This window comes from Phaseolus vulgaris, chromosome 8, assembly GCF_051622355.1.
Source record: "Phaseolus vulgaris cultivar YP4 chromosome 8, ASM5162235v1, whole genome shotgun sequence".
NCBI classification, from domain to species: Eukaryota; Viridiplantae; Streptophyta; class Magnoliopsida; order Fabales; family Fabaceae; genus Phaseolus; species Phaseolus vulgaris.
Window position 1 is genome coordinate 3,421,177 of NC_143505.1, and position 27,688 is coordinate 3,448,864.

The window sequence follows — 27,688 nt, forward strand, 5'->3', positions numbered from 1 at the left end:
CATATCAGTACCGAACTTGAACATGAGTCTGGTAAAGAGGTATATAACGAGGCCAACAGTGTTTTAGAAAGAAATGCCACATACCATATATAAAGTTAAAAGGCATTTGAAAATCACATGAAATCAGAATAACTTCTCATGAGAATAATTAAACTAAGCATTACCCAACTATTAAGGTCAATAAACTTAACTAGCAAAAATAGCAAAACATCTTTCTATATTCTATAAAACATGACATGACGATGCAATGTGAGTGTCCAAAATTACACAACAGATTGATTACTCTTAAAAGCTTGCTATGAGGGACCAAGGAACGTTAGGGTACAAGAGAGGAAATGCAAGGGGAAATTTGCCAGAAATGTAAGCTTAAAGTTTAACATAAATTTGGATAATATGTCAGCAGCTTCTATAATCAATATAGAATAAACCTAAAGAAAGCAGACACTGCTAACAATTAGGGGAACATGAAAGGCATCATAAAGGATCTGATAGTTCCATCCAGATTTCAGTGTCACATTACAATTATTTCCCTCCTTAATAAATCCGAGTATTCCTAAAAAACCTGTTAGGACTATCTCCAAACAAAAATCTATAGTTGGAAAGGGTCAAAGCATGATAGTAAGTATAGTGAGACAGGATATAAACCGTACAATTCGAATTCTCTCTGGAAATACTCTTGTATTGTTTTCATGAGGATTAATTGATTGCATAGTTTTAGATAACTAAAGTAATAGACCATTGCAATTAATAAATGGAAGTGTGAATATCATAGATGGGAAAACAAACATTTTATGTTTAGCTGTCCACTTGCTAGAACTGTCACATGGTTGAGTCTGCAGGACTGTGCTCCTAAAGGTCAGAGGTTCTTCAGGACCCTAACAGGTTCATGAAAAGATGATCTTCTATTCAGCTTATTTACTAGGCATTTTGACAATTTTATAAAAAAAATAGTCCTCATTGTAGATTTATAATTAAATTTCGTCAGTGGTTAGCTTCTGTTTCTTTTTGGCGGAAGGCTTATTTATTCAATTTTGTAGGAGAAGGGCTTCCTCCCTCTTTTTTTATCTTCCAATTTTCTTTAACTCTCCTCTTTCAGTTACAAAATAACAAAAGCATCCAAAGGCAAATCATCTCATTTTATTGGAAATCACCAAATAATTGTGTCTATTGACTGCAACCAACCAAGTATGTAGATACAATGCAGAGAATACTACAAGGATATCGAACCTACAATAAAAAAAAATTATCAAAATTTTAATGTGTAACATTCACTAAATATTGAAATATTTACAATAGTTTAATTCAAAATATATTGTTATTGTTTGAATAAAGTTTATATGTAAATTAAATAAAAATAGAGTAGAATATATTATAAAAATTTAATTAATAAAATTGAGATTAAAGTTAATCTTTCTTACTCACATGTATTTTAAATAAATAAAAACATACAATATTTTAACATAATTGATATTAATGCAACAAAAAGAGTTATTCACATTGATTCCTCAAACATCTCCTAATCATTGATTCATCAGCTATTAAACAAATTTATTATCATTAAGAAAAGATAAAGCATTTGATATATTAAAATTTATTCCTAGCATAAAAAATATAAAGTATCTTCATTTAGGTCAGATCATCAAAAATACTTCCCAATCAAATCCAAGGATTTAATTCAATAATAAAAAATCAAGCTTTTATGCATTAAATGAAAATAACAATATCCAATAAGAACAAAATATCATATATAAATATTATCATAATTTTACATTCAATCTCAAAAGAAAAGAAGATTAGCTACTCATAGTAGCCATTATATGCACCAAAAGATGATGGAAAACAAGAGATGAAGATCGAGGGTTTTTCTCCTTAATGGTTGTCTTCTAGGGTTTCTTCCAATCCCCCCATCTCTGCCCTACATTCATATTTAAACAATTTGGGCTTGGATTTGTGATATCTTGTTCAAACGGACCATATTTCGCTTGAGCGAAATCTTTTATCAAAAACCCCCATTCTCTAGAACACTCTCGCTCAAGTGAGCCCCGGGCAAGACTTAGGCGAGACCATAGCGATCCCGAGTGAGCTTGGCACTTGGTCTCTGGAGCATTCTTGCTTGGGCGAGCCTTGAGCGAGTTATGGGTGATTTCTTAGCGCTTGGGCGAGCATTAGTACTGGAACTAGGTTTGCCTTTGGACCATTCTCGCCTAAGCGAGACATGTTCGCCTGAGCAAGAATCCTGGGTGTCCAACTCCTTGTTTTCTATCTTCTAATACCTTTCTATTCGTCCTTTAGCCCTCTGCTCCATCTTTCCTTAATTTCCTGAGATTACTACAAATTTGGGATCAAATGGCTTCATTAATCTTATGATTCAAAAATATATAATTCAAGTCTAAACTTCTCAAATTAGGATTGAGTCATAGATTAATCAACAATTAAGATTCATAAGTGCCTAACTTTTTTTACATGATATTTCACTGAATTGTGACACTTGTCACTTTATTAAACTCAATGTTAATGGCAATGCTTTAATTAATGCAAGAGATGTAGTGGAGGTTTAAGATGTGTGGACCATCATTGGATTGTCGGTTTGTCAAGGTTTATTTTCATCACCGTAGAGTAATATTAATCACATTCACTAAACTACAATTTGTTACTTTTACTGGAAAACAAACTGTGATCAAGGGCAATATAAATCAGATTCAACAAATCTTTATTTCATTCAGTGTAGGGAGGGTTATCATAATAGAGCACAGTTACTTGATATTCACAGGATAGTTGATATGGGTTGGGTTACAAACCTTTGGCATACTCTGAAAGAAGGGAAATCGATGTTTAGATCACATGGTAAAGACTGGGTCACTCCAGGACAAAAAAGCCAATTCAGGAAGATGCCATCGGTACAGTAAGGAATGTCGAGCCTCACTACTGTGTGTAGAATATACTTTTCTGTTTCTTTACAATGCAGAAGAAATTCCTCATTAGATATAGAAGAAAGACCTCAATCCAAATTTAAATTGCAACAAACTCAAATTACTCCATTTCAAACACAATATGCACGTTATATTAAGCTAAATAAGTAGAAACAAGAAAAACTTTCTTAAACTCTACTTAACTACACTCCTTATAGTGTCATAATTAAGTATCATTTTAATTTTGTATAAATTACAGCCATACGTACCTACATGCAATGACATGGTAACCAATATGCAATTTCAGCATAGTTCTTCTCTTTTCAACCTGTAGAAAGAAACACAATCCTTCAGCTCAGTAATTAAAGAACTATGTTTCAGTCATAAGTCTTAGCAAACAAGCCAATAGCATATGTCAGTTTGCTCTACCTTTAGGTTTTGACTGGATAAACTTTAGAAATCAGAATAAATCCAACTGCAAACCGTATAACTGACTGACTAATTATGAAATTTCACCCTTCTAGCTTTTATAATACCACGTTTTAAAGCTGAGATGATATGAACATCTGGTGTCATTCCCTTGGAAGACATTTCATTAAGCAATATAACGGCTTTTTCCACGTGCCCTTTATTGCATAAGCCAGAGACCAGAGCAGTGTATGTTACAGTATTTGGTTCTAGTCCACTGTCAATCATTTTATCAAATAGGCTTATTGCTTCTTGAAAGTCATTTGTCTTCATGTGTCCATCAATCAACACAGTGTAACAAACAACATCCGGATTTATTTCCATTTGCTCCATATCTCTCAAGGTGGAGGAAACACTCGATGTTCTCTTTCCTTTCCCACGAGGAGAGACACACCTTCTTAAATTTGCTTTCAAGTTCCCATCAAGTAAAACTGTGTAGGTAATGACATCAGGTTTGATCCCTCTTCTTTTCATATCCTGCAAGAGGTCATAAGCCACTTGCAAGCAATTCATCCTACAATAACCATTTATCATAATTGTGTACATTATAACATCAGGAGTGAATCCTCTAAGTACAAAACTATTAAACAAAGAGAGAGCACTCTCCATATCCCCAGCCTGGCACAGTGCAGACAAAACTTTTGAAAACATTTTTATGCTAGGTTTGACATTTGACAACAACATTCTCTCCAGCAACATAACAGCTTTCTCAGTGTCACCTGTCAAACAGAGTTTAGTAAGTAGCTTAAAACAGGAAGCATCGTTAGCCAAATTTCCTTGGTTTGACAGCTTAAGGAAAATTTCGTAGGATTTTTTTACAAGGTTCGCTTCACAATAGCCATTAACCATGGCAGAATAGATTTCAACACTCTTATCTTCCAGACTGTTAAAATGCGCCCGGGCTTCCAAAACCTTTCCCGCTGAACACAAACCTTCAATGATTAACTTATGTGTAGTAGTGTTTGGCTTCACACCTTGACTCTCCATATAATCCAAAAGCTTTAATGCCTCACAAGCATGACCATTTCTAGACAACCCAGTCGCCAGTACATTATATGTTACAATATCAGGTTTGAAACCCTTATCACTCATTTCCTTAAACACCCTAAACCCATTAACGAGATCACCCTGAAGGCAGTATCCATTGATAAGCGTTGTATAGTGCTTAACATCTAAAGCCACACCCTTGCTCTTCATGTCTTCCGACATCACTATCGCATCCTCCACCTTCCCCAACTTACACAAAGCATCAAAAACAATGTTGTAAACAACCCCATCAAGAAACATCCCGGACTCCTTTAGTTCCTTAAACTGATCCACCACTTCCAAAGGCATGCCTATCTTCCCCAAACAACGCAGAATGTAGCTAACAATAACACAATTCGACTTCAAACCCCTCGAAATCATCTCATCGTGCAAATCCAATGCCTTGAGAAGATTATGACCCTTACAATACCCATGAATCAACGCAGAATAAACAAACACATCAGGAACCACCCCCTGCCTCTCCATGTCATCAAAAACACCCCGAGCCTCATCCAACTTCATCTCATTACAAAATCCGCGAACAACCGCAACGTATGCATAAACCTCCAAAGGGGCATTCCCCTTTCTAAATGCCTGCAGCACCTCATACCCCAAATCAGACCTATGGTTATTACAAAGCCCTTCAATGTAAGCAGCATAGCAATACGAATTAGGGGTAATCCCAACTCTCTCCATTTCCTCAAACACACAAACAGGTTGCATCAAGTCACCCTTTTTACACAACGCCTTGATGACAATTGTATAAGTATAACAATTGGGTCTGAAACCAAACCTCTTGAGTTGCTCATAAATAGCCAGTGCTTTATCCACCTCGCCATGTTCCACCAACCTGTTGAAGAGGAAGTTGCAAGTGAGAACATCCGGGACAATTCCGCGGCGCCGAGTTTGGAACAGGAAATCAATGGCCTCATCAAACATGTTGAGGCCGACACAGGTTTTGACAAAGCCATCAAAAGCTCTGAGCAAGTAAAGGTTGTGGTGGTCCATGTCCTGGAAGAGTGTTTCGAAGAGTTGAAGGGGGTGAAAGGGAAGACGGTGGTGTTTTGAGAGCGTAATGAGGTCGTGGAAGAGGGAGTCTAGTTTTCTGGGGAGGTTCCAGAAAGCGAGTATTTTGGTGATGGCGGCATAGGTTGAGAGAGTGTGCGGGAAGCCGGTGCGGTGGAGGTGGTTGAGAAAGGAGAGGGCGAGCACGGGGAGGTGGTGGAGACGGTGGAGGGTTTGGAGAACGTGGAGGGTGGACGGGTGTGAAAGGGGCGTGGAAGGGGTGGCGTCGGAGAAAGAGGGCGGGGTGGAGTGGGCGAGTGCAGTGGATGCAAATGGGTGTGAAAAGGGTGTTAGGTTGGGTTTGTGAATGGTCTTGAAAAAAAGGTTGAAAGCACGAAGCCGCATGGACATGGAAAGGAGAACACATGCGGCGGTGGTGGTGGTGGTGATGATGGTGGTGGCGGCGACTTCACCCTACCAACAACCTTTGATTTTGCTTTCAACCAGGTTATTTTATATTTGCAGTTTGAAAACATTAAAACTTCAGTTTCATCCCACTCAACCCAAACACTCTGTTCGCCGCCGCATTTTTCTTTTTCTTTTCAAAATGTTTTACCTATTTTCAAATCAAAACCAATTTTTTTTTGTCTAAAAAATACATCAATATTTTCCATCTATTTAACTTGTACGCATTAATCTAAAATAATATAATTTGATTAATAGATTAAATGATAATTCAATAATATTATTCGAGTTGGGTAAGAGTAAAATCAATGTAGAAGTAAACTTTTCTTTTTCATATTTAATGGAAATATATATATACCTATACACAAAGAAGAGTTTATCATTATAACTATTTTTTTGACAAATTTATTTATATATATATTTTTTTAATATTTTATGTTATTATTTTATTTTGGATATTTCAGTAATTTTTTTTATCTTTATTAATATTTTATTTTAGATATTTCAGTATTTTTTATTCTTTAAATATGTATTAAATAATTCATTATTCTTATCATTAATTGAAAATTTTATTTTATTTTATTTTTAATGTTAATATATTATCATTCCGTAAAAAGTAGATTTTAAATTTTAAATATGAAATATGAAATAGTTTGTTAAATATGTGAATCAGTTGAAACAAATTTTTTTTTTTTTCATATCTTCGTTTCTTTTAAAAATTATGGTTTTTTATCTCTTATTATCATCTATACTTATATAAAAGTGATTTTTCATTATAACTATTTTTTTATATACAAATTTGTTTCTATTTTATTCTTAATAATATTTTATTTTTTTATTTTGGATATTTTAATCATTTTCTATTTTTTAAGTATTTACTAAATAACTAATTATTTTTATAATTAATTGAAATCTTTTTATTTTATTTTATTTTTAATACTAAATATTTTAAATTTTAAATATGAAATAGTTTGTCAAATGTAGAATTAGAACCATTCTCTTTATGAAGTGTACTAAAATAATTCCATCAGAAAAACATTTTTGTCATTTCATCAGAAAAAAAAACTGAAATTTTAGAGTGAAAAATGAGGTGATAGGTTGATGCAAGTTGTGAATATATTAGTCATCTTGAATTAGCCGCCAGATGAAATAGATTACTTCATGCAGTGGTTTCTCATTATGGTTTGACATAATACAAAGAGATGTTGTGACGATACCTTCCGTGCGTTTTCTTTGTCACCAAAATCTCTCTTCTCTCTCTCGCTTTACAGAATGGCAGCGTTCGTAATCAGGGTTTCACTGGACGGAACCGCTGATTTCCTAACGGTGCAGGAGGCGATCGACGCCGTGCCACTTGGCAACATTCGCCGGACGGTGATTCGGGTCTCGCCGGGAATCTACCCACAGCCGGTGTACATCCCCAAAACCAAGAATTTCATCACTCTCGCTGCTCTGTCCCCTGAGGAAACTGTGCTTACCTGGAACAACACTGCCGCCGGAATCAATCACCATCAAGTACGCACCAGTTCTTCTCTTCGACTTTTTCCTCAGATGGGTCTGTGGGCATGTGTCAAAACTGTTCATTTTTTTTATGCTATCGTCGTTTGGGTTACTGGTTGTTTGTCAAAATTGTTAATTTGTTTTGATCATTTCTTCATTTGAATAGAGGGTTAATGGGTGTGTGTCGAAATTGTTCATTTGAATTAGTGGGTATGTGTGAAAAAACAAACATTTTTGTTTGTTGGCTTTTTTTTCAGCCTGCGAGGATGATAGGGACTGGGACCTTCGGTTGTGGAAGTACCATTGTGGAAGGGGAGGACTTTATTGCTGAGAATATTACTTTTGAGAATTCTGCCCCTCAGGTAATGCATTGCTTGTGTTGTAAAATTTCACTGTTTTCAAGGTTTTTCTTTGTACTACCCTCCCCTTTGTCAGTGGTTGACATGTTGATACATGTAAATGGCCTGTCATTGTCTTACTTACAATTAGTTTATTTAATAGAAAGAATACCGGTAATTAGACGCTTTTCATTTTTGGATCTACTTATTGTTGTAGATAGAGCATTCAGATCCTTTGGCATTTATTCTTTTGATTGGCAATTATCCGGTTGTAAATTCTTTAGATGATTTGGTATTGCTGCTTTAAACACCAATAACCCAATTTGTTTCTGCATTAAGTTTAATGGAGACAAAACATATTTTTACAGGTAGGAACTATGTTAGACCTTATATAGTGATCCTTCCTTTTCCTTCTCTTTTGACAGGGTTCGGGGCAAGCAGTTGCAATTAGAGTAACAGCAGATCGATGTGCCTTCTACAATTGTAGGTTCCTTGGATGGCAGGTAGCTCCAATGTCTCGATGTCATTTTATATAGCTTTGGGTCTTCATGGCATGATTGTGTGTCGGTGATATACGTATGTTGAATTGCTGAAAATAATTTGAAGTGCGTTAGTGATGATTTGTTTGATGGATGTGTTCCTGTGCAAGTTATGATTGTTACTTTTCTGGCTCATTCTCTTGAAAAGAGTGGTATATTAAATTAACTTGGGACCATGATCAGTAGACTATCTGGTTTTACGTTCAATCCCCCTATTCTGTTTCATTAAGGATATTTTATCAAAGCTACAATGGATAAATTTCTTCAATGACTGCGGTGCAGGACACATTGTACTTGCATTACGGTAAACAATATTTGAAAGATTGTTACATTGAAGGAAGTGTGGACTTCATCTTTGGTAATAGCACTGCACTTTTGGAGAATTGTCATATCCATTGCAAGTCTGAGGGCTTCATAACTGCACAGAGCAGAAAATCATCACAGGAAACAACTGGTTATGTATTCTTAAGGTGTGTAACTGATCACTTTCCAGTGTTAAGGCTTTTAGGAGTTAGAGCCTTTTGTAAATTTAATTTAAATTATTTCTTCGTGATTTGTTTTTCGACTATAAAGTCAGTGAAAGAGTACAAAATATCAGTGTAGTATCTATCACATAAAATAATACTTACATTTGTTCGGAGTCTCATGGCTCCTTTTATGGCACTCGCCGTAGATCCTTCTGCATGAAATTGTAAGAACATTTTAAACTGTCGGTATATCCCCAATATTCAGGAGTGATGATGTACCTCTGGTTATGTTTTTGCTAATTTTGTGCTGAAAAAAAACCATAATTAACTGATATAGACGTATCAAATATTAAGACTTCCTTTGGACTTTTGGGAACTCGACCCGACTTACCATACCCAATCCAACTGGTCCAAAAGCCTGTTTAAACCGAACAGTGCAGTTATATTCGTAGTTTATGTTTTTTCGTTATTAAATCCGCGTAACATTCAAAGTACCCATTATCTGCCAAACCCAACCTTATTGTGTCTATTGGTCCCGACTCATTGGACCGAAAAGACCCGATCCACACGATCGGTTTCGACCCGATCGTGACCGAAAGGCACAGGTGATTAACAAGATACCCTGTCTTTCACAAGGGTCTATCTCCCTAGGCTTATGATTGATTAATAGGAATGGTTTAACTCATAAGGGTGAAGTTGTCTTTTTAAGCAATTTAATTCATGAATCAGTATCATTTCTGCCTTGTTGTTTCTATAAATCTACATAACTGCATTTTACTGTTCCAGGCTTGGAAGTCCTTTGAGACTTGGAACTTACTCTATGAATACTTGTTATGAACTATGATATTAATATATTTTATGTTCCCATATTTCTTTTTCAATTGGTTTACAAGTAAAATCATGTATGGCCAGTACTTTCTGTAATTCATTGGCTGCAGATCTCCCTATTCAAGAAATCTTTAAATATATAAATATTCTGGACCATTTGGTTCCTCATAAGTATTTTACCCGAGTGGTCTTTGGTGCCATTGCAGATGCGTTATCACAGGTAATGGAGGAAATTCTTATGCATATCTTGGGCGACCGTGGGGCCCTTTCGGAAGGGTGGTCTTTGCATACACTTACATGGATCAGTGTATAAAACATGTTGGCTGGGATAACTGGGGGAAAATGGAGAATGAGAGAAGTGCTTGCTTTTATGAATACAGGTAGTTCATGTCACATTCCGTTTTACATTGTTTATGCTTTGCAGGGTATCAAACAGTTGTAGAATACTGCAACAATTATAATGTATAAATGTAGATCATATTGAGATAGTGAACTGCTTCATGTTGGCCGAAGATTCAAAATTAAGGAGTTTGATTTGAATAAAGAATGTAATGTGTTGTGCTGACACCATGAATATGCTGATGGAAACACTTTTTACTTGCCTTAAATGCAAAATTTGTTTGCTGAGTTAAATAAGTTTGAAGTAATTTTATCATAACTATAGGTGTTTTGGACCTGGTTGCTCTCCACCGAAGCGAGTAACATGGTGTAGAGAATTGTTGGATGAAGAAGCTTTGCAGTTCCTCACACATCCTTTCATCGATCCAGAACCAGAGAAACCTTGGCTTGCTCAAAAGATGGCCCTCAGAATTCCATACTCTGCATGAAAATTAGTAAGGACCCTTGATGAGAATGTTCCAAACAGCCATACACAGTTTGCACGCATAAAATATTTTGTTTGTTTGCTTAAGAAAATATGCCTTGTTTGCATCCGTCTGACGTGATGCGTTTCTCCCAAGAGGTTATATTTCCTTCATTAAAAAGTTGTGTGAATGTGTAATAAATAGAAAAGTCTTTCACATGCAAAATATAGATGTGCTTTAGTGGTTGCCATTGTAGGAATTCGTTCTTGAGACTCTAGTTTCAGACTCAGATTGAGTTGTTTTAAAATATTTTCCAAAATCGATTCAGGCCAGAAAATGGGCATCAGATCAGAACCAATTCAACATAAGCACACATCGGTTATTTGAGTTCGGATGATTATCTGGTCAGTACTTTGGGTGAACCAAGTACTATTTGAGTTAGCATGGTTTAACTTGGTTTGCAGTTAGTTTTAATCAGTTCATACATGATAGTTTTTTTAATTTATTCGATCTTATTTTACTTATTCGGCTCAAATTAAACAGCACAAAGTATTAATATCTAGGTGTATTATTAAGCTGTAAAATAGGACAATTGGTGGAAATAACTTCATAATTTTTCACAATTCTGTTGGTAACAAACAAATAGCTAGAGTAGAACAGATTTATTAATTTAGGAAACAAAGGGAAACACCTTTCTTGGAGTTTCTCATTTCCTAAATGTGTCATTCTACCACTAATGTTAGGTTGATTATGTTACCGCTGTCAATAAACTTGTAATAGTAGAAATTTGAGAATGGACTGTCTATGATTAAAAGAGTAATGGTCTGGTATTGGCTATTAAGAAAGCTTGAAGTACAGAATCAAGGTGATAACAACTATCAGGACCACAACAACGGTGCTGATAATACACTTGTTCTTGTTCATCCTTGTTGATATGTTAGACAAAATTTTCTTGCTCTTGCCTATGTTATCATCCACTCCATGAAGCTGCATGAGGGTATACAGCCATCAGTGGTTGAAGTGCGAATATAAAACCTATGTGCAGAAAGTTAATAAAAGACAAACACAATCACATATTAGAGTTGGCAAGAACATAAATTCTGACAAGCGATTTCTCGCAATACTAAAAAGTCTAAAGGGTACAATCCAGATAAATGCTGCATATCAAAGTTTGTAATTTACCACTATATGAAAGTAAATTTTGAAAAGCATCTTGTTGCTAAAAGAAAACACAAAAAGGGTTAAAGCAAGAGGGAGAGTTACCGTGTGATGTGCATGCAGCAGAGATTGTCTCTGGGAATGCAGATCTTGAAGAATCATGACGCCCACATCTTCTGTTTCCAACATTGTTCTTCTACTGTCCTTAATTCCGTCACTAGACCTGTTCAACCTTTCTGTTGATGTCATTAATCTTTCTCTGTGATCAGTTGATGCCTATTGCATTCATAGTAGCAATAAGTATCAGATTGGTGGTGTCGTTCCAAGAAACATGAGTGTTCAGATTGAATCCCCCTAATCAATCTCAAAATCTACTATCACTTATCAACCAGTTAAAATGTTATTTTCCACTCTAGGACTGAAATTATCACCATTTTTTTGTAAAGATGACAATTTTAATTTAACCTAAATCTCCCTTTCCATCCATAACTACCATAGTGGATGAAGTTATCTCTGTGATTTAATTATGCTTGGTAGCAAAATGGTATATTTACCATCAGTCATCATATGATAACTTCATAATCCTTAATGTTTTCTAATTAAGTTTTACCAATCATAATAGAATATCTGATACATCTCTGTGCTAATCTAATTTAATTTAACATACATCAATATGCATCCAAAGTTTTATTCTTTACTTAAAATTTTCAATACAATCCACAAAATTAGCAAAATCAATCCGTGACAACTGTTCTTAAATGTTTAATAATCTTTCCGGACAGTAAATTTTATACTTGCCCTTAAAATAAGTTTGTATTTTTTTGTTGTTGTTTTACTTGAATATGCTTCACTAGAAGATGGGGAAAACACAACTTGTTCTTTTCACAGGAAACACATTAGCAACAGTAGCCACTACTTAACCAATTAGTGCATAAACATAACCATTAAGGAAAAGGAGGACCAAATTGTTGCCTCATTGTGGTTAAACAAGACAGTGGATTAACCTTTAACATCTGTAACAGATGTTAACTCAAAAATATACCTGCATAACATTTGTCATGTTCGATTCTAACAACTCATCCCGTGCAGAAGGGTTTAACACACCAGATACAATTTTCTTCACTTCTCCTTTAATGTGGTTCAGATCTGCTTTGTACTCCCTCACCTTAGCAAGAAGCACAGCCTTAAAATCTGACTGGAAACTTCTTGCCACAAGGTCCATTTTTCGAATCTACAAATTCACAAGCACCAACATATCAGAAAGCCAGAATAGAGAGGAAATAAAGGAAGCTTTTCTAACCAAAATAATACAAAGTGATGAGGATACCAAAGCTTCTGCCTCCTCAATTCCCTCCTTTATTTCTGAAACTTTTTGTTTCTTTAGCTCTGCAGATTGAACAGGAATATACAAATTTAAAAAATATATATGCATATATAGTGCATATACACATATATAAAAAGGTATATGTGTGTGCATATATATATATATATATATATGTATGTATGTATATATGTATGTGTATATATATGTGTGTATATATATGTGTGTGTATATATATGTGTGTGTGTATATATATATATGTGTGTGTGTATATATGTATATAACACGCACACATTGCTATACAATGAAATCATAAGTTTCAATTATTTGTTTCTTCTTGATAAATTTTGTTGTCATTTTGAAGTTAAGAGAGCAGTAAGATAAATCAAGGATAAAGAAAGATTAGTTTGAAAGAACTATAATACTTATTAGCAAGAAGAAGATTAATTAGCTGTTTAGATTGGGTCATTTAAACTTAATTTTAAAGTATGTAACATTAATATTAAAATTGTATTACCCGTTAGAATTTAAACAAAAACAGTATTTTAATTAAATAGAAGCTAAATTGAAGTTAAAAGTGGTAATTATCTTATTTCAAGTATAACTTAAGTCGAAAAAAATGGTTATTTAAGTAAGACAAATTAAAACTTTGTTGAATTAGTGGCTTTCAAACTTTTAAAAGCTCATGTTGCCATTTTTCTAGGAATAAAGATCCTTACTATTTTATTTTTTTTACAAAATATCTTAGTAAGGACATGTTTATTTATTTATTTTTATTCAAAGAGACACCAAACCTTGTTCATTATTTAACACATTGATTTAGCCAAATAAATATCTAATTCATTTGTAAGTCGCACGAAACTATAATTCCATGACATAATCTATGTTATTTCCTTATCTAAAACAAAAGATATGAATTGATATCCTTCTGAACAAAAAGTGTTTTTTTCTTTAAAATATGTTAATTATTTGTAAATTCACCCTTCCACAATGTCATAATTGTTTTTATAAAAAATAAACTTTGATATTATGAGAACACAATCCTCTTCATTATACTTAGATTAAGCAAATTAGAAAATCGTGAGTTCATCCAATTATGATAATTGAAAAAGACCAGGTCAAACTTCTCCGAAAAAAATATCTAAAAAAACACTCCTAAATTTCATAATAGTTAAACATAAACTAATAGAAATCTTTACCAAAATAAGATCCATAAAGTAAATATATTTTCTCTAAATTCAATTACTTAAATTTGAGTTGAATTTGAAAACACCATGCCTATAGACACAAAGATTGTGCTTTGATTTAATTCAATTATCTCTATGAACTATTTAATTAAAACATTGCAATACTTACTAATTATAACTATAAATATTTTCACACAAAAAAAACAAAAACCAATGTATATAACAATATATGTAATCAAAATAGCAAAGATGAAAATGAATCTTAAGTACCTCCATGAGTAGCAGCAGCTTCAATGCATGCTTTTGATAGTTTTGCTGAAAGCTGACAGTATTTACGCTCATACCCCTCCAACTCGTTACTCATTCTCTTCAACCTCCTTTGAACAATAAAATTTCAATGTCATTAAAAAATTACCCAATTTAGAAAACAAGAAGAGAATCCAGAACCTTCTGATAGGAACAAGAAGATTTACTTAACTAGACTGAAAGACAGATTGATGAAATTAAGGATTGATGCAGAGGTTACCTGAAATTTGAGTGGAAAACGTGAGAAAGTTAGGAGCAGAGTGTGTTGGTTTATTGGTTTCTGAGGAAAGGAGAAGGATATGAAGAGAAGGAGAACGATGATGATGTGGCAGCTTTGCATGTTTTTTTTATGGGACTGACGTGGATTGTGTACGTGGACACTTGCGTAGATAACACCTGTTATGGAATAATATTTGTGGCTCCACTATATTTTTTAGTATTATTATTATTATTATTATTATATTGTTTAATTTTTAAGTACTATTAAAGGAATATTGGAACCATTGTCTATTTTTTACATTTTTTTAGTATTTAATATTATGTATGGTTAATTTAAAATGAACATTATTAAATAACATATTTCAGAAAAAAATTCAAAATTAAAATGATTAATTCTTTATATTTAATTAATTAAGTATTATATTGACTATTTAATATAAATAAGATAATTTTAAATATTATTTTTAACATTTTAATAAAAAAAATTTAAGATTTTATTTATATTTAATATGATTCTATTTTACTTGGACATCATAATTTGTTTTGTGTATTAATTTTGATATATAAATCCCTCACATTATAGAATAAATAATTTCGAACAAGTTAAATTCAAATAGTGTTTTAGAGTTGAAATTAATTACTATTTTATAATAATCATTGACCTGAATTCAAAAGATAAATAATCAAAGTAAGTTATTTTTTAAGATACAAAATCAAAATAAATCTTAAAATAAAATAAATATAATTTAACCATCTTTAGACTCCCACTGTTGCATGAATATTAAACTTATCCCAAAAACACTATTGTCCACGAACGAATATGGCTTTAAGGAACTTTCGCATGTCCTCTGGAACACGTAGTCTCAAAAGCCTTGAAGCAATGTTCATTTGGGTTCAAGAAAAATATAAGATTCCAACGCAAAACAAACCAGGCATTGACAAGTGGATGTTTCTGTGGGGTTTCATCATCGCCACCAAAAAAGGCGGGAGAGCAAACTTGATCGGTAGTTTATTTTGTTTTTTTTTTGTCGGGTACCATGTTGTTCATATTCACATATACACAAATTCCTTCCTTGCATTTGTATCATGAATCTTTCCCGCAACTGTACTCAGTGATGCTTTCATAGCCAGGTTTCTCTCTTTCCACAAACTCTTCAATTTCTATCATTTGGTCCATACTTCATACATATATCATTTTGTTTTAATATGAAATCTACCCAATTGGTTGTTATCATAACATAACTAACAAAAGTTTGCAAAGCAACATATCCTTGCATGATGTATGGTTACAGGAAGTTTTGTTAGAAATTGTATAAAGAAATCTTTTGATGTAGATCTGTTTTGTGATATGTGAATATATCTGGCAGACCTTTTGAAATCTGGAGCCGCTATCTTGTATCGACCTTGTACAGTTCTATCTTCATGTTGAATTAATGGATGTAAATTAATGGAAAGTTTTTAAGATTGCTTTTGACGAAGATTTGTACCCTTAATGGAGTTCTTGGGGTTTGTGAAATGATAAACTTTCTTCTGGGTGTAAGGTAACCTGTAATGCTCACTGAGTCACAATTATATAGTGTTTTCCTATAGACTTAGAATGTCTCAAAGTTTTTGTTTCTAGATTTTCAATTTAATAATTGAACGATTGTTTGCAAGATACCAGTAAAGTTTAATAATTAATCAGTCCATTGCATTGGCTGTATACATGTGTATAGACTCAAAAATGTTGGTGATGGCTGATGCAATATAAGAACATTATTGGAATTTGAATTTGACTATAGGTGGAGGCTACCCTCCACTTATAAACTCGATTTTGAACTTGTATAATTAGCATCAGACATTAGTATAAACGTTAAGGCTATATAATACTTATAACTTTTGAAAGTCCAAAACTTCATCTATACCATCATAATGTTCTCTACTATCTAAGTTTTAACAGCAGAAGGACAATGGGGTTTGTAGTCCTCGTATGCATGTTATGCACTTCGTTTATTGTGTGGAAAGCTCAATATCCTTTAGCTCATAGTGCATTTCAATGGCCAATTTTCTTAAATTTTTTCTAAGTCACAGTTTTTTTCGTCCTTATTTTTTGAGGTGATTTTGTTCAAAGAGACAATCTTGTTACGATTCAACTATTGACAGTTCCATTTATTTGATTTCAGGAGTCACGACTGCTGTTGTGTTGTGAGTTACACAGAGTTGATCTGCTGGTTTTGAAGCAGATTTCAATAATGATTCTTGCTGCTCTTCTAACTTCAGTTGGAATTAACCTTGGGCTATGTTTTATATTTTTCACCCTCTACTCTATATTGAGGAAACAACCTTGTAATCTTAGTGTCTATGCTCCACGCTTAGTTTTTGAAAGAAAACGTCAAGAGGGTGGTCAATCTAACTTGGAACGTTTATTAGCTACTACTGATTGGGCCAGAGAAGCATGGGAGACCACTGAAGAAGAATTTTTATCAACTGCTGGCTTAGACGCTTTTGTCTTTATGCGCATATTTGTCTTCAGGTGTTTTAAATTATTCAAATGGCTAGATTTAAAGAACTTTCATGTCATTTTTTTAAAACTCATTGCATTGGCTAACCAAGCCTCTTTTACTAATTTTGATGGACATTCCAACATCATGAGTGGAACTTATCTATGTTTATGCAAGTTCATACATAAAGGTAAACATGTATATGTGGTTTCTGCATCAGAACTGGATTCCCTTTGTTGTAGTAAATTTAATTCAAATGTGTATTCATTAGTTAACTCAGACTAAATTTTATCAGTGATCACTGTCTCTCTGACTACTTTTATATCAACATTTCTTCAAAATATATACTGGTCTTTCAATTTTCTGTCACCATGTTGTATGTTTTTGAAGGGATACTTCTTTCGTTTTTTTATTGGTAAGAAATGAAAGAATTAATTGAAACATTTAAAGATGTTCCAACCCTGTTAAAAAAAATAATTGTGCTAAGAAACATGAACACAGTCCAAAAGAGTATAAAACGTCCTGCTGTCAAAACATGATCACTTCTTTTGCTTACTAATGTTTTTCCTCTTTGTACATTGTGCAGTTTAAAAATATTTACTTTTGGTGGAATTGTGGGGCTACTCATTCTTCTTCCAATTAATTGTATGGGGAGTCAGCTTCGTGATGAATCTGATTTTCAAAACAAATCTTTGGATTCCTTCAGTATTTCAAATGTCAACAATGGTTCAAACAGGTGAATATTATTGATCAAGATGGTCTTAACTCTTTAGGTATTATTATTTCTTATAAATATCAGCCCTATATGAATTATTAACTTAATATTTTTGTTTCAACATCAAATTTAAGAAGTCTCGTTTCTTTGATTGATGAATCTCATATATGTAAAGTTTATTCTACGTTTATATGAAATATTGGGATGTGTTTTGTGATGAGTAGAATTGAAGCAACAACATATGCTATTTTTTTCATCGTGCTTACGTGAATTAGACCAAAGTATACTCTTCTTTTACTTTTTCACTTGCATGGTGGGATTGAAGTGCTTAAAAGGTATAAAACCAGCTATGGATGTGTTATGAAGACAATCTTATGGATTATGTTCTTTTAACTTGCTGCTGGTTGTATACAATGCTTCGATCTATGTTTGAGACTTAGAAAAATCCTTCTCACTCGGCATAAATAGATAATCTTGCTTTTAGTTACCTAGTTATGAATTGAAGGATATCAACATTTTAACTATTTCAAAGACTCGTCACATCTATTGTGTACAGTCTGCTAACTTTATGGAAGACTGTCCAATAGGGTGAAGACTGGTCCAGAAAGAAACCTACTTGATGTTTTAGAGTTCCAGCACCATGAAAGTCCACTACAAAATATTTTAAAAATTTGTTTTAGCTAAAGTGTTAGAAAGAAATCTTTATGAGAAAATAGGATTGATCCATTCATCTTATCACTAAACGCTGGAAGGGGAAAACTTCTAGGTATGTCAAGAGAATTCGGTTTATGTAATCTCATACCATTATGTGTTGATTTTATCATGTAGTATTATAACATATTACTAGATGGTTCACCTCTCCATCAGGTTGCTGGCTGCATTCAATAGTTAGCCTCTCATTCCCTTTTTCATTTCTCCATTAAAGGTATACCATTGTGGTTTCAACTCTTCATCTGATCACTCTGTTCCCTGTATGAATGGAAGAGGAAGTTCTGATTTACCACTGTCATGCATTTATATTGGGTAGTCCTTGTTTTTAGTTACTATTTTTCTTCCCCAAAATATGCAAGTTCATCCCAGCACTTGTGACAAAAATATATTTGTTTGTTGTAATTACACCATTTGTGAGAATGAAAAGATTTCCTCATGAGTGCTAATGATTTTTATCTATATCATAACATGGTAACTCTGATCGCTAGATTTGGCCTTTCGCAAGGTTATGGATTCACTTTTGTGCCGCATATGTCTTCACTGGAGTTGTCTGCATTCTTCTTTATTATGTAAGTAGTTTTTGTTCAAATTGCTTTCTACATGCACATGATTTTTCCAGCTTTGCTAAATGACAAAAATACAGTGATTGAATTTCATGCTTGATGTTTATTGCCATATGCAGGAGTATGAGTATATTTCATCAAAAAGAATTGCTTGTTTCTATTCATCCAAGCCTGAGCCTCATCACTTTAGTATATTAGTAAGAGGTATTCCTGTTCCAGTTGGAAGCAATTGTAGCGATATTGTTGAGCACTTCTTCCAGGAGTATCACCCTTCTACTTATCATTCACATGCGGTTGTTCGTCGAAGCAGTAAACTTCAAATTCTAGTTGTAAGCAGTTTCATGGAGCTTTAATTGGTTTAAATAGTTTCTCTTGACATTTGCTTAATTTTGTTTTTTAAGTTGTCTATTGTTAACTCAAATTCTTGATCTGGAAATCTTATATGGACTAGAAATTAGAATATTTCATAGTATATAAGTAGGTGCAAACCTCACCTTATAAGCTGGTTTTATGAGGTCGAGTTAGGTTTAAAGTTCACTTCTTAATATAGTATCAGAGCCATTTCGATTTGATCCTATGAATTGTTTGTTGGACTTATCATGCCACCGATTTTATGAGTTTCAATTAGACTTAAAGTCCACTTCTTAATACTTAAATACTTAAAGTATATATGTCTTCTCAATATCTACAATCCATTAAGAGAAAAAGAAATATGGTCGGAAATCAGGAACATTCCTAAAATTAAAAGCAAACACGAGAACAGAAAAACCGAATAAAATAACAGCTAGTGAGTTCATACCATTCTAAACTTCCTGTGAACACCAATGAGCTGAAAGCCAGAGAGGCCAAGAATTCTCTCTTTTTGGAGGCAGAGGGATGATGGTGGGTCTGGATTTAAATATTTTTTACTGTAAAGTTTTGAACTTCTTAGAGATCTCCAATGGGAATAAGAAACCAAAGTGTGGATGCTCTTAGAAATGTATAGTTGTATTGTATCTAACTTCAGTTATTTTTTTCAATATTGCCTGTAGGTCTATATTATACTCGTTTCTTATTAAACTATATTCCTCACAGACAGATGCAGAGAGACTGTACAAAAGGCTTACCCAACTGAATAAAGACAATACTCCTCAACGGCAAAGGCGTGATGGATGTTTGGGACTTTTTGGGCATAAAGTTGATATGTTAGATCATTATGAAAAGACATTGGGAGACATTGCAGACAATGTGAGAATAGAACAGTGTTCAGTGGCAGGAAAGGTAATTTATCTATCATATCTATTAATTTTTTAGGGTTGTTTAATATGTAGTGTGGTTTACACCCTATATGAGAATAAAGCAAATAATTGGTGATAATTTTCATTAAATAATCAATTTACATAAAATCATCAGTAAGTGAAAATATTACCCAAATTGTGTTGTTCATAATTGATTCTGTTCATTCTTACATATCTTTTTAACACCAACACAACATCTGTACAACTCCAATTGAAGATCTATATTAAATTAGATTGGAGAAATAAAATATGAATAAGGAAAAAAGGAAATACAAGAATGAAGGTGTCTAAACCGACTTTTCTATGGATTGATGTTACACATTTTGCTTGGTCTTGTTGACCAATAAATAGACACTTGATTTATTGTATGCTTACACCACAGGAATTATGATTCTACCTTAAGATTTAGTCTCTCTTAAATAGTAAAACCTCAATGTGGACAGAAAGAAAATCAAAGGAGTGGAAAAAACTTGCATCATATAGGGAGAAGTAGAGTCAACTGTATAAATAAATCATTTGGCACAAATTTGTCTAGAAGAAAATAAAAACAAAAAGAAGCATTAAAGATGCATTTGGTTTGAGCGTGGAACAATGAATTCCAATACTGTCAACCACATGCCAAACTGAAATTTTCTTTGTTTTATTGGAAATAAGACTTGATGTACCCATTTATTACTCAATGTCAAACTCAGACCAATAAAAATAAATCAGTCTTGTGACTCATGTAATCAGGCTTGGTTTTGATCAACCTTTGTTTTCTCCTTAACCTATCGGTTGAATAGTAGATATCCGTTATAAAAAGCTTTTGTATCTAAATATTCTATCCTGCAGTAGATATAAATTTTCATGGTTAAATTGAATATCTAATATATATGCACTTTTTAACAACTCTTTCAATTTAAAAGGAAGTTCCTGCTGCCTTTGTCTCATTTAAGTCACGATTTGGTGCTGCAATAGCTCTAAACATTCAAGGAAGTGTCAACCCTACACACTGGATTACTGAGCAAGCTCCAGAGCCTCAAGATGTTTATTGGCCTTTCTTTTCTGTCACATTCATTAGAAGATGGATCAGCAAGCTGGTGGCTTATGTTGCCTGCAATGTTCTTACAATTCTATTTTTAATCCCAGTTGCTCTAGTACAAGGTCTTAGCCATCTTGAGCAGTTGGAAACCATGTTCCCTGCTCTGAAATGCATATTGAGAACGTAAGTAGGAAATGTAATCTTACAATTTAGAATTATACAATCTAATCTTGTTTTAGACTATGTAATCTATAAAGGACCATGTAATCTGAATATTCTAAATTATATAATCGAAAATATATTCTAAATATATTATGATGATATTTTTTACATTATAAGAGTAGTAAAAGAAAGTATAAAGGTGAGGAAGAAATAAACTTATCTGAGAGGACGGTGTAAAAGGTTTATTGGATTAGATAGGTGGATTTTGTGAACTAGTATCAGTGCGCGTACCTAGTTGCACAATTGGATGTATAATGAAATTTTAAGGATTTTGATTCCACTTTGACGGCTTGTAAGTTGCAAGAATGGTTTGTCTTTTTTTATGAGAAACAGTAACTGTTTGGAATGGCAACTAAAGTAGAGCTTCCTCTGTCTGCTTGTTGCAGGGCAATTGTCACCCAAGTTATAACAGGATACCTTCCTATTCTGATTCTTCAGATGTTTCTGTCCTTTGTGCCACCTATTATGATTATGCTTTCATCCTTGCAAGGATGCATATCATGGAGTCAGATACAAAAAAGTGCATGCACTAAAGTATTATGGTTCACTATATGGAACATTTTCTTTACAAATGTATTATCAGGGTCAGTTTTCTATCGATTGACTGTCTTTCTCGAGCCCAAAGAGTTTCCCAGAGTACTAGCTGAAGCTGTACCAGCACAGGTGAGAACAATTACTTGTTTCACAAACTAAACAAACTTCTGCAATATTTTCTATAGATCTCACCATATTGAGGGAATACTTTTCCTTGAAATGAAAATTTAGGCTTATTTGTTGATGCTGTGAGGAAAATGCTTCATATGTTGTGCTTTAAGATGTTCATAATTTTGTACTACATATCTGGTGCAGGCATCATTCTTCATAGCATATGTTGTGACATTCGGATGGACTAACATAGCATCAGAACTCTTTCAATTGATTCCCCTTCTTTACAACTATATGTTGGGAAAAACGGGTAATTTTCCCACTAAAACAAAACCCTAACAGAGCTACCCGACAAATAATATTGAATAAATAAAGCGGAATAATAAAAGAGATAAAGAGGAAAAACACACCCGAAAATTGTTAACGGAGTTCGGCCTGTTTAGCCTAATCTCCGAGCACAGCAAAAACAACTCCCTTTTATTACTATGAGAGAAGATATTACAAATTGGGATATATAACAGTGAAGGAGAAGAGTTTAATTTATAACCCTCAAACCTCCTTCCCAAACAATGAACCCACCGATGTGGGACTTGGGATTAAGCCAAAATCAACAAATCTCCACCTTGGCTTAATTTCAAGTCCCACCTAAAACAAATCTTCTCACAACATAACAAAAAACAAACTTTACAGTGCTTCAAATTTGCGCCTCCGGGCGCCAACTTCAAATGTGCAAAATATTAACCAAGTCTAAACAATATTCAAACTTGGCCCTTGTAACCACCTTGCCTTGTAGCAAACATCTTCTTTATTAGAAAATTCTTCTTTCTTTGCAAATACCCATTTGCACCCAATTGCCTTCTTACCTTTTGGTAATTGTGCCAACTTCCACGTCTTGTTCTTCTTCAAAGACTGCATCTCCTCTTCCATCGCACCCGCCCAATTACCACTTTCTGAACTCAGAATGGCTTTTGGGTAAGTGGATGGAATGTCATCAACAACTGGAAGTGCATAGGCAACCATATCCATGAAACGAGCAGGCTTCTGAATATCTCGTCTTTGTCTTCTAACTGCAATTGGCGCTGATTGTTGTTGAGATTCTTGGGTAGGAACCTCTTCCTCATCTGACTCTTCTTCTGCCATAGGAGAGTCACTTGTGGTATTTCGTGTTGGGATCACCACTGTCGGCTCAAACTCCACCTGCTTCCGAACACACTCCACCTGTTGTGGAGTACTATCAGCTCCTTCTGGATTTACCTTCTTTAACATGGCAGATTCATCAAAGGTAACATCCCTGCTGATAATCGTCTTCTTTGCCTCTAGACACCACAAACGGTATCCCTTCACTCCAGGACTAAAGCCCATGAAAAGAGCCTTCTTTGCCCGTGGATCCAACTTTGATTCAATCACATGATAATATGCAATAGAACCAAAAACATGCAAAGAATCATAATCAGTTGCAGGTTTTCCAGACCATACCTCTAACGGGGTTTTGCCATCTATAGCAGATGATGGCAAACGATTGACGAGATGTTGAGCGTATGTCACAGCCTCAGCCCAAAACTCTCTGCCTAACTCAGCATTAGACAACATACAACGAACTTTCTCCACAAGTGTCTTGTTCATACGCTCCGAAACCCCATTCTGCTGTGGTGTTTTTCTAACAGTGAAGTGCCGAACTATGCCACAATCTTGGCATACCTTCAGGAACGGATCACTCTTGTATTCTCCTCCATTATCTGTTCGGAGAACCTTAATCTTCCTTCCTGTCTGGTTTTCAACTTGAGCTTTCCACTTAAGGAAAATTCCAAGCACATCATTTTTGTTCTTCATAGTAAACACCCAAACTCTCCTGGAAAAATCATCAACAAAAGTGACAAAATAATGCCTACCTCCGATTGACGGAGTCTTGGCAGGTCCCCACACATCTGAATGCACATAATCCAGAATACCCTTGGTATTGTGAATTGCAGTGCCAAACTTCACTCTTCGTTGTTTTCCCAGAACACAATGCTCACAAAATTCAAGTTTGCAAGCCTTCGTACCTTTCAACAATCCTTGCTTGGTAAGAATTTGCAAGGATTTCTCTCCAGCATGTCCCAACCTCATATGCCACAACTTCGTTGCCTCAGCATCCTTCTTAGTGCTAGAAGTTGTTGCCGCTACTGTCCCCACCACTGTACTACCTTGGTAGTAATACAAATTGTTCTTCCTCACGCCTTTCAACATCACCAGTGCTCCTGAAGTTGCTTTAAGAATTCCATCTCGCATCGTCACAACTAGGCCTTTAGATTCTAAAGCCCCCAATGAGATGAGATTCTTCTTCAACTTTGGCACGTACCGTACATCCCGCAAAATTCTGGTGGATCCATCGTGATTCCGCAACTTGATTGAACCTATCCCGACTGTCTTACATGGATTATCATTACCCATGTAAACAACCCCGCCATCGAGTTCTTGAAAATCAAAGAACCATTCCCGAATGGGACACATATGATAGGTACAACCTGAATCCAATATCCACTCATCTGGATGCAATGATGCTGAAAGCGAGACAATCAACACATCACTTTTGCTTTCTGCAACATTTGCATCTTGCAGAGCCTTCCCTTCTTGATCCGAATTTGCCATTACAGACTCACAATATAATATTCAATATTACAAATAATTTCAAACAACCCAAGGCGAACCTTCGGCTCTTGATACCACTTGTTGGGAAAAACGGGTAATTTTCCCACTAAAACAAAACCCTAACAGAGCTACCCGACAAATAATATTGAATAAATAAAGCGGAATAATAAAAGAGATAAAGAGGAAAAACACACCCGAAAATTGTTAACGGAGTTCGGCCTGTTTAGCCTAATCTCCGAGCACAGCAAAAACAACTCCCTTTTATTACTATGAGAGAAGATATTACAAATTGGGATATATAACAGTGAAGGAGAAGAGTTTAATTTATAACCCTCAAACCTCCTTCCCAAACAATGAACCCACCGATGTGGGACTTGGGATTAAGCCAAAATCAACACTATATTAATATAATTTTTGTTGGAGATAGTGACACTGATGATTTTGAGGCACCATCAATTCCTTACCACAGGGAAATTCCCAGGATTCTTTTCTTTGATCTTCTTGGTGTTACATACTTCGTCCTTGCTCCTCTAATACTTCCATTTCTCTTAGTCTACTTTTGCTTGGGATACATCATTTATCGAAACCAGGTTTGCAAATTGTTTTTTGTTTTCCTCTTTCCATATACACTTTTATCTTCCTGATTTCTCGTATAATATATATTTAAAAGTGAGCACTTTGCAAACTTAAGACGATTTGAGATGCAAATATAAGTGTTATCAAATTATCACAATTTTTTTGTCACATATGGTCTAACTCTATGGCAACTCTGAACACCATTTTTTGAACTTGTAATTGTTAGAGGGTTTCTGTGACTTTGAAAAAATGTCAATCATTTGTTTCCCATGTGATTACTAAAGCTCTTATAATATCTTAAATTTTTGTTTCTGTGACAGCTCTTAAATGTTTATGTGGCAAAGTACCACACTGGAGGAGAGTTTTGGCCTACAGTGCACAACTGCACAATTTTTTCATTGATACTGATGCACATTATAGTAATTGGGATATTCGGGCAGAAGAAGCTTCCACTGGCATCTGCCTTGATTCTGCCTCTTCCTATTCTCACACTTCTATTCAATGAGTATTGCAGGAAACGGTTCTTTCCTATTTTCAAGGCTTTTCCTACCGAAGTATGGTGGTTGTTGACAACTCATTCTATTTCATTTTACTTTTTCTTTTGTTGATTACTATCTCTGTATGTTGTTCATTTCCTTTAGTTGTGAAGTTATGATTATTACTAATGCATTTTTTGCATGCCCTGCTAAGGATTTAATTTTCCATTCTTAACATTGTTACAGATGATTATTCTTTTTTAATTGTGAGTTGTGTTCCCTTTTTTACAATCTGATGAAGCTAAGTCTCCTGCATGCAGTGTTTGATCAAGAAGGACAGAGAAGACCAAAATGAGCCTAACATGTCTGAATTTTATGATAAGTTAGCCATTGCATATAATGATCCAGCTTTGATGCCAATCAAATATTCAGGAAGGGGTGGTAATAGCCACAGGCTTCCTCTACTTAATAACTCAGAAGTTTAAGTTCATAATTAGCTTCCTATGGCTTCACTTTAAGTAACAATGTAGAGTTTAACAGATGGTTTGTGATGCTGGTATAAGACAATGTACCTTCAACTTCTGACTTTCTTTCAGTTTATATTTCATTATCCTGTGTAAGTAATTGCATGTCCTCTTCATATTTGCATGAAATATTGTTGCCACTCATTTGGGAAAAACTTGTCTATACACAATACTAATGAAACAAAAAAGTTGTTCATTAACTAAAATTAATTTTTTGCATAATTTTTTTCATACCTTTTTTATTGTATAGTTAAATATTAACTTTTGTAAAAACTAAGAGTTTTTTGAAAATTAATTTATGCATAAAATAAATATAGATCCAATATTTGACAAAAAATGCTAAAACGATACTATTATACATTCACATTGATTCTCAAATGTCACATCAACATTTAAAAAAACTATTAGATGTCAAATTAATAGATTAATTAAAGTTACACGCCACAGACCAAATCGCAAGCAAATAATTAAATAGATTGAATTCGAAAAACAATGGATAATAGAAATATCAAAGGTGTAATCTCTGAAAAAAATTTAGAAAAAAAAATTGAAAAGATACTCCTAACAAGTTAAATTTGTTTATTCAAAAATTAAAATTTGAATAATATAAGAGAGTTTTTTTTTAATTTTTTTTTTCTATTTGAAAAGCGTTTATGAAATATTTTTTCAATCTATTATAACTTATGCATCATAGGAAGATGAAATAAAATTCGTTTCTTTATTTGCTAAAATTAGACTTTTTACGTTAATTATTAGATACTATTTTAGTGTTATTGACACCATCTCATATCTTATTGTGAAAAGTTCGCTTTAAAACATGAGAAGAATGATATAAATATATCAGCACAAATATCGTGATTTTTTATTTTTATAAAAATATGACAATGACAACTTTCTTTGTTATGTGGGTAGAACAATACCCTCCAAATGTGCTTCAAACTTTATCATTTGCATTCATTTTGTGTGTTTGTTTTATTGTCAACTTTCATATTTGTTTCAGTTTATATTAAGTTAAGACCATTTTTATTTTTGCTGAGTCAAGACAAATAAAATAAGTCCAAATGGACCAAAATTTATCCTGAAAAAGTTTTACTCTGTTCCTTACAAGTGTTTAAGGTAAACAAACCATGAATACTTTCTATTGATCAATCAAAGTTTGATGACACAACATTGTAAAATCATTTGAATAGACTTACTTACTATTAGTTTATATAGTTGTGTCTCAAATCTCCTTGATCCCTAGAAAAATTTGCAAGAAAGAGCAAATCATGGACAGAGTGAAAATCATAATCTTAAAACAAATACTAAATC

At 33.9% G+C, this 27,688-nt stretch overlaps 4 protein-coding genes across 11 annotated transcripts; 2 read left to right on the forward strand and 2 right to left on the reverse strand.

Moving 5' to 3' along the window:
- Nucleotides 1-1,723: 1,723 nt before the first annotated feature.
- LOC137825754 (Pentatricopeptide repeat (PPR) superfamily protein) lies at nucleotides 1,724-5,994 on the reverse strand. Of its 3 annotated transcripts, none has more exons than XM_068631517.2 (4): nucleotides 3,339-5,994; nucleotides 3,179-3,237; nucleotides 2,799-2,952; nucleotides 1,724-2,319 (listed from the first exon to the last, which is right to left on the reverse strand). In XM_068631517.2, the coding sequence occupies exon 1, from the start codon at nucleotides 5,817-5,819 to the stop codon at nucleotides 3,408-3,410; it is 2,412 nt and encodes an 803-aa protein (XP_068487618.1). In that variant the 5' UTR covers nucleotides 5,820-5,994; the 3' UTR covers nucleotides 1,724-2,319; nucleotides 2,799-2,952; nucleotides 3,179-3,237; nucleotides 3,339-3,407. The 3 variants fall into 3 exon arrangements, with proteins under 3 accessions (XP_068487618.1, XP_068487616.1, XP_068487615.1); XM_068631515.2 differs by having other exon boundaries at nucleotides 3,183-3,237; nucleotides 3,339-5,954; XM_068631514.2 differs by having other exon boundaries at nucleotides 2,799-2,946; nucleotides 3,339-5,954.
- Nucleotides 5,995-6,904: 910 nt separating this feature from the next.
- PME31 (pectin methylesterase 31) lies at nucleotides 6,905-10,685 on the forward strand. Its single transcript, XM_068629959.1, has 6 exons — nucleotides 6,905-7,388; nucleotides 7,631-7,735; nucleotides 8,137-8,214; nucleotides 8,533-8,720; nucleotides 9,752-9,925; nucleotides 10,210-10,685. Exons 1-6 carry the CDS (start codon nucleotides 7,146-7,148, stop codon nucleotides 10,370-10,372), a joined length of 951 nt encoding a protein of 316 aa, XP_068486060.1. The 5' UTR covers nucleotides 6,905-7,145; the 3' UTR covers nucleotides 10,373-10,685.
- Nucleotides 10,686-11,057: 372 nt separating this feature from the next.
- Nucleotides 11,058-14,639, reverse strand: LOC137824346 (vesicle transport v-SNARE 11). 3 transcript variants are annotated; one of them, XM_068629961.2, is made up of 6 exons: nucleotides 14,541-14,639; nucleotides 14,285-14,391; nucleotides 12,834-12,892; nucleotides 12,549-12,737; nucleotides 11,612-11,782; nucleotides 11,058-11,335 (listed from the first exon to the last, which is right to left on the reverse strand). In XM_068629961.2, the coding sequence occupies exons 2-6, from the start codon at nucleotides 14,376-14,378 to the stop codon at nucleotides 11,186-11,188; spliced, it is 663 nt and encodes a 220-aa protein (XP_068486062.1). In that variant the 5' UTR covers nucleotides 14,379-14,391; nucleotides 14,541-14,639; the 3' UTR covers nucleotides 11,058-11,185. The 3 variants fall into 3 exon arrangements, with proteins under 3 accessions (XP_068486062.1, XP_068486063.1, XP_068486064.1); XM_068629962.2 differs by having other exon boundaries at nucleotides 14,285-14,388; nucleotides 14,541-14,595; XM_068629963.2 differs by having other exon boundaries at nucleotides 11,258-11,383.
- Nucleotides 14,640-15,409: 770 nt separating this feature from the next.
- On the forward strand, nucleotides 15,410-26,473 carry LOC137826659 (hyperosmolality-gated Ca2+ permeable channel 2.3). 4 transcript variants are annotated; one of them, XM_090294248.1, is made up of 12 exons: nucleotides 15,531-15,670; nucleotides 16,702-17,051; nucleotides 17,606-17,755; nucleotides 18,951-19,014; nucleotides 19,128-19,337; nucleotides 20,083-20,268; nucleotides 21,191-21,489; nucleotides 21,915-22,191; nucleotides 22,378-22,469; nucleotides 25,187-25,391; nucleotides 25,698-25,931; nucleotides 26,174-26,473. In XM_090294248.1, the coding sequence occupies exons 2-12, from the start codon at nucleotides 16,771-16,773 to the stop codon at nucleotides 26,336-26,338; spliced, it is 2,163 nt and encodes a 720-aa protein (XP_090150374.1). In that variant the 5' UTR covers nucleotides 15,531-15,670; nucleotides 16,702-16,770; the 3' UTR covers nucleotides 26,339-26,473. The 4 variants fall into 4 exon arrangements, with proteins under 4 accessions (XP_090150373.1, XP_090150374.1, XP_090150371.1 ...); XM_090294247.1 differs by lacking the exons at nucleotides 22,378-22,469; nucleotides 25,187-25,391 and having other exon boundaries at nucleotides 15,410-15,543; XM_090294245.1 differs by lacking the exons at nucleotides 22,378-22,469; nucleotides 25,187-25,391.
- The last annotated feature ends 1,215 nt before the right edge of the window (nucleotides 26,474-27,688 follow it).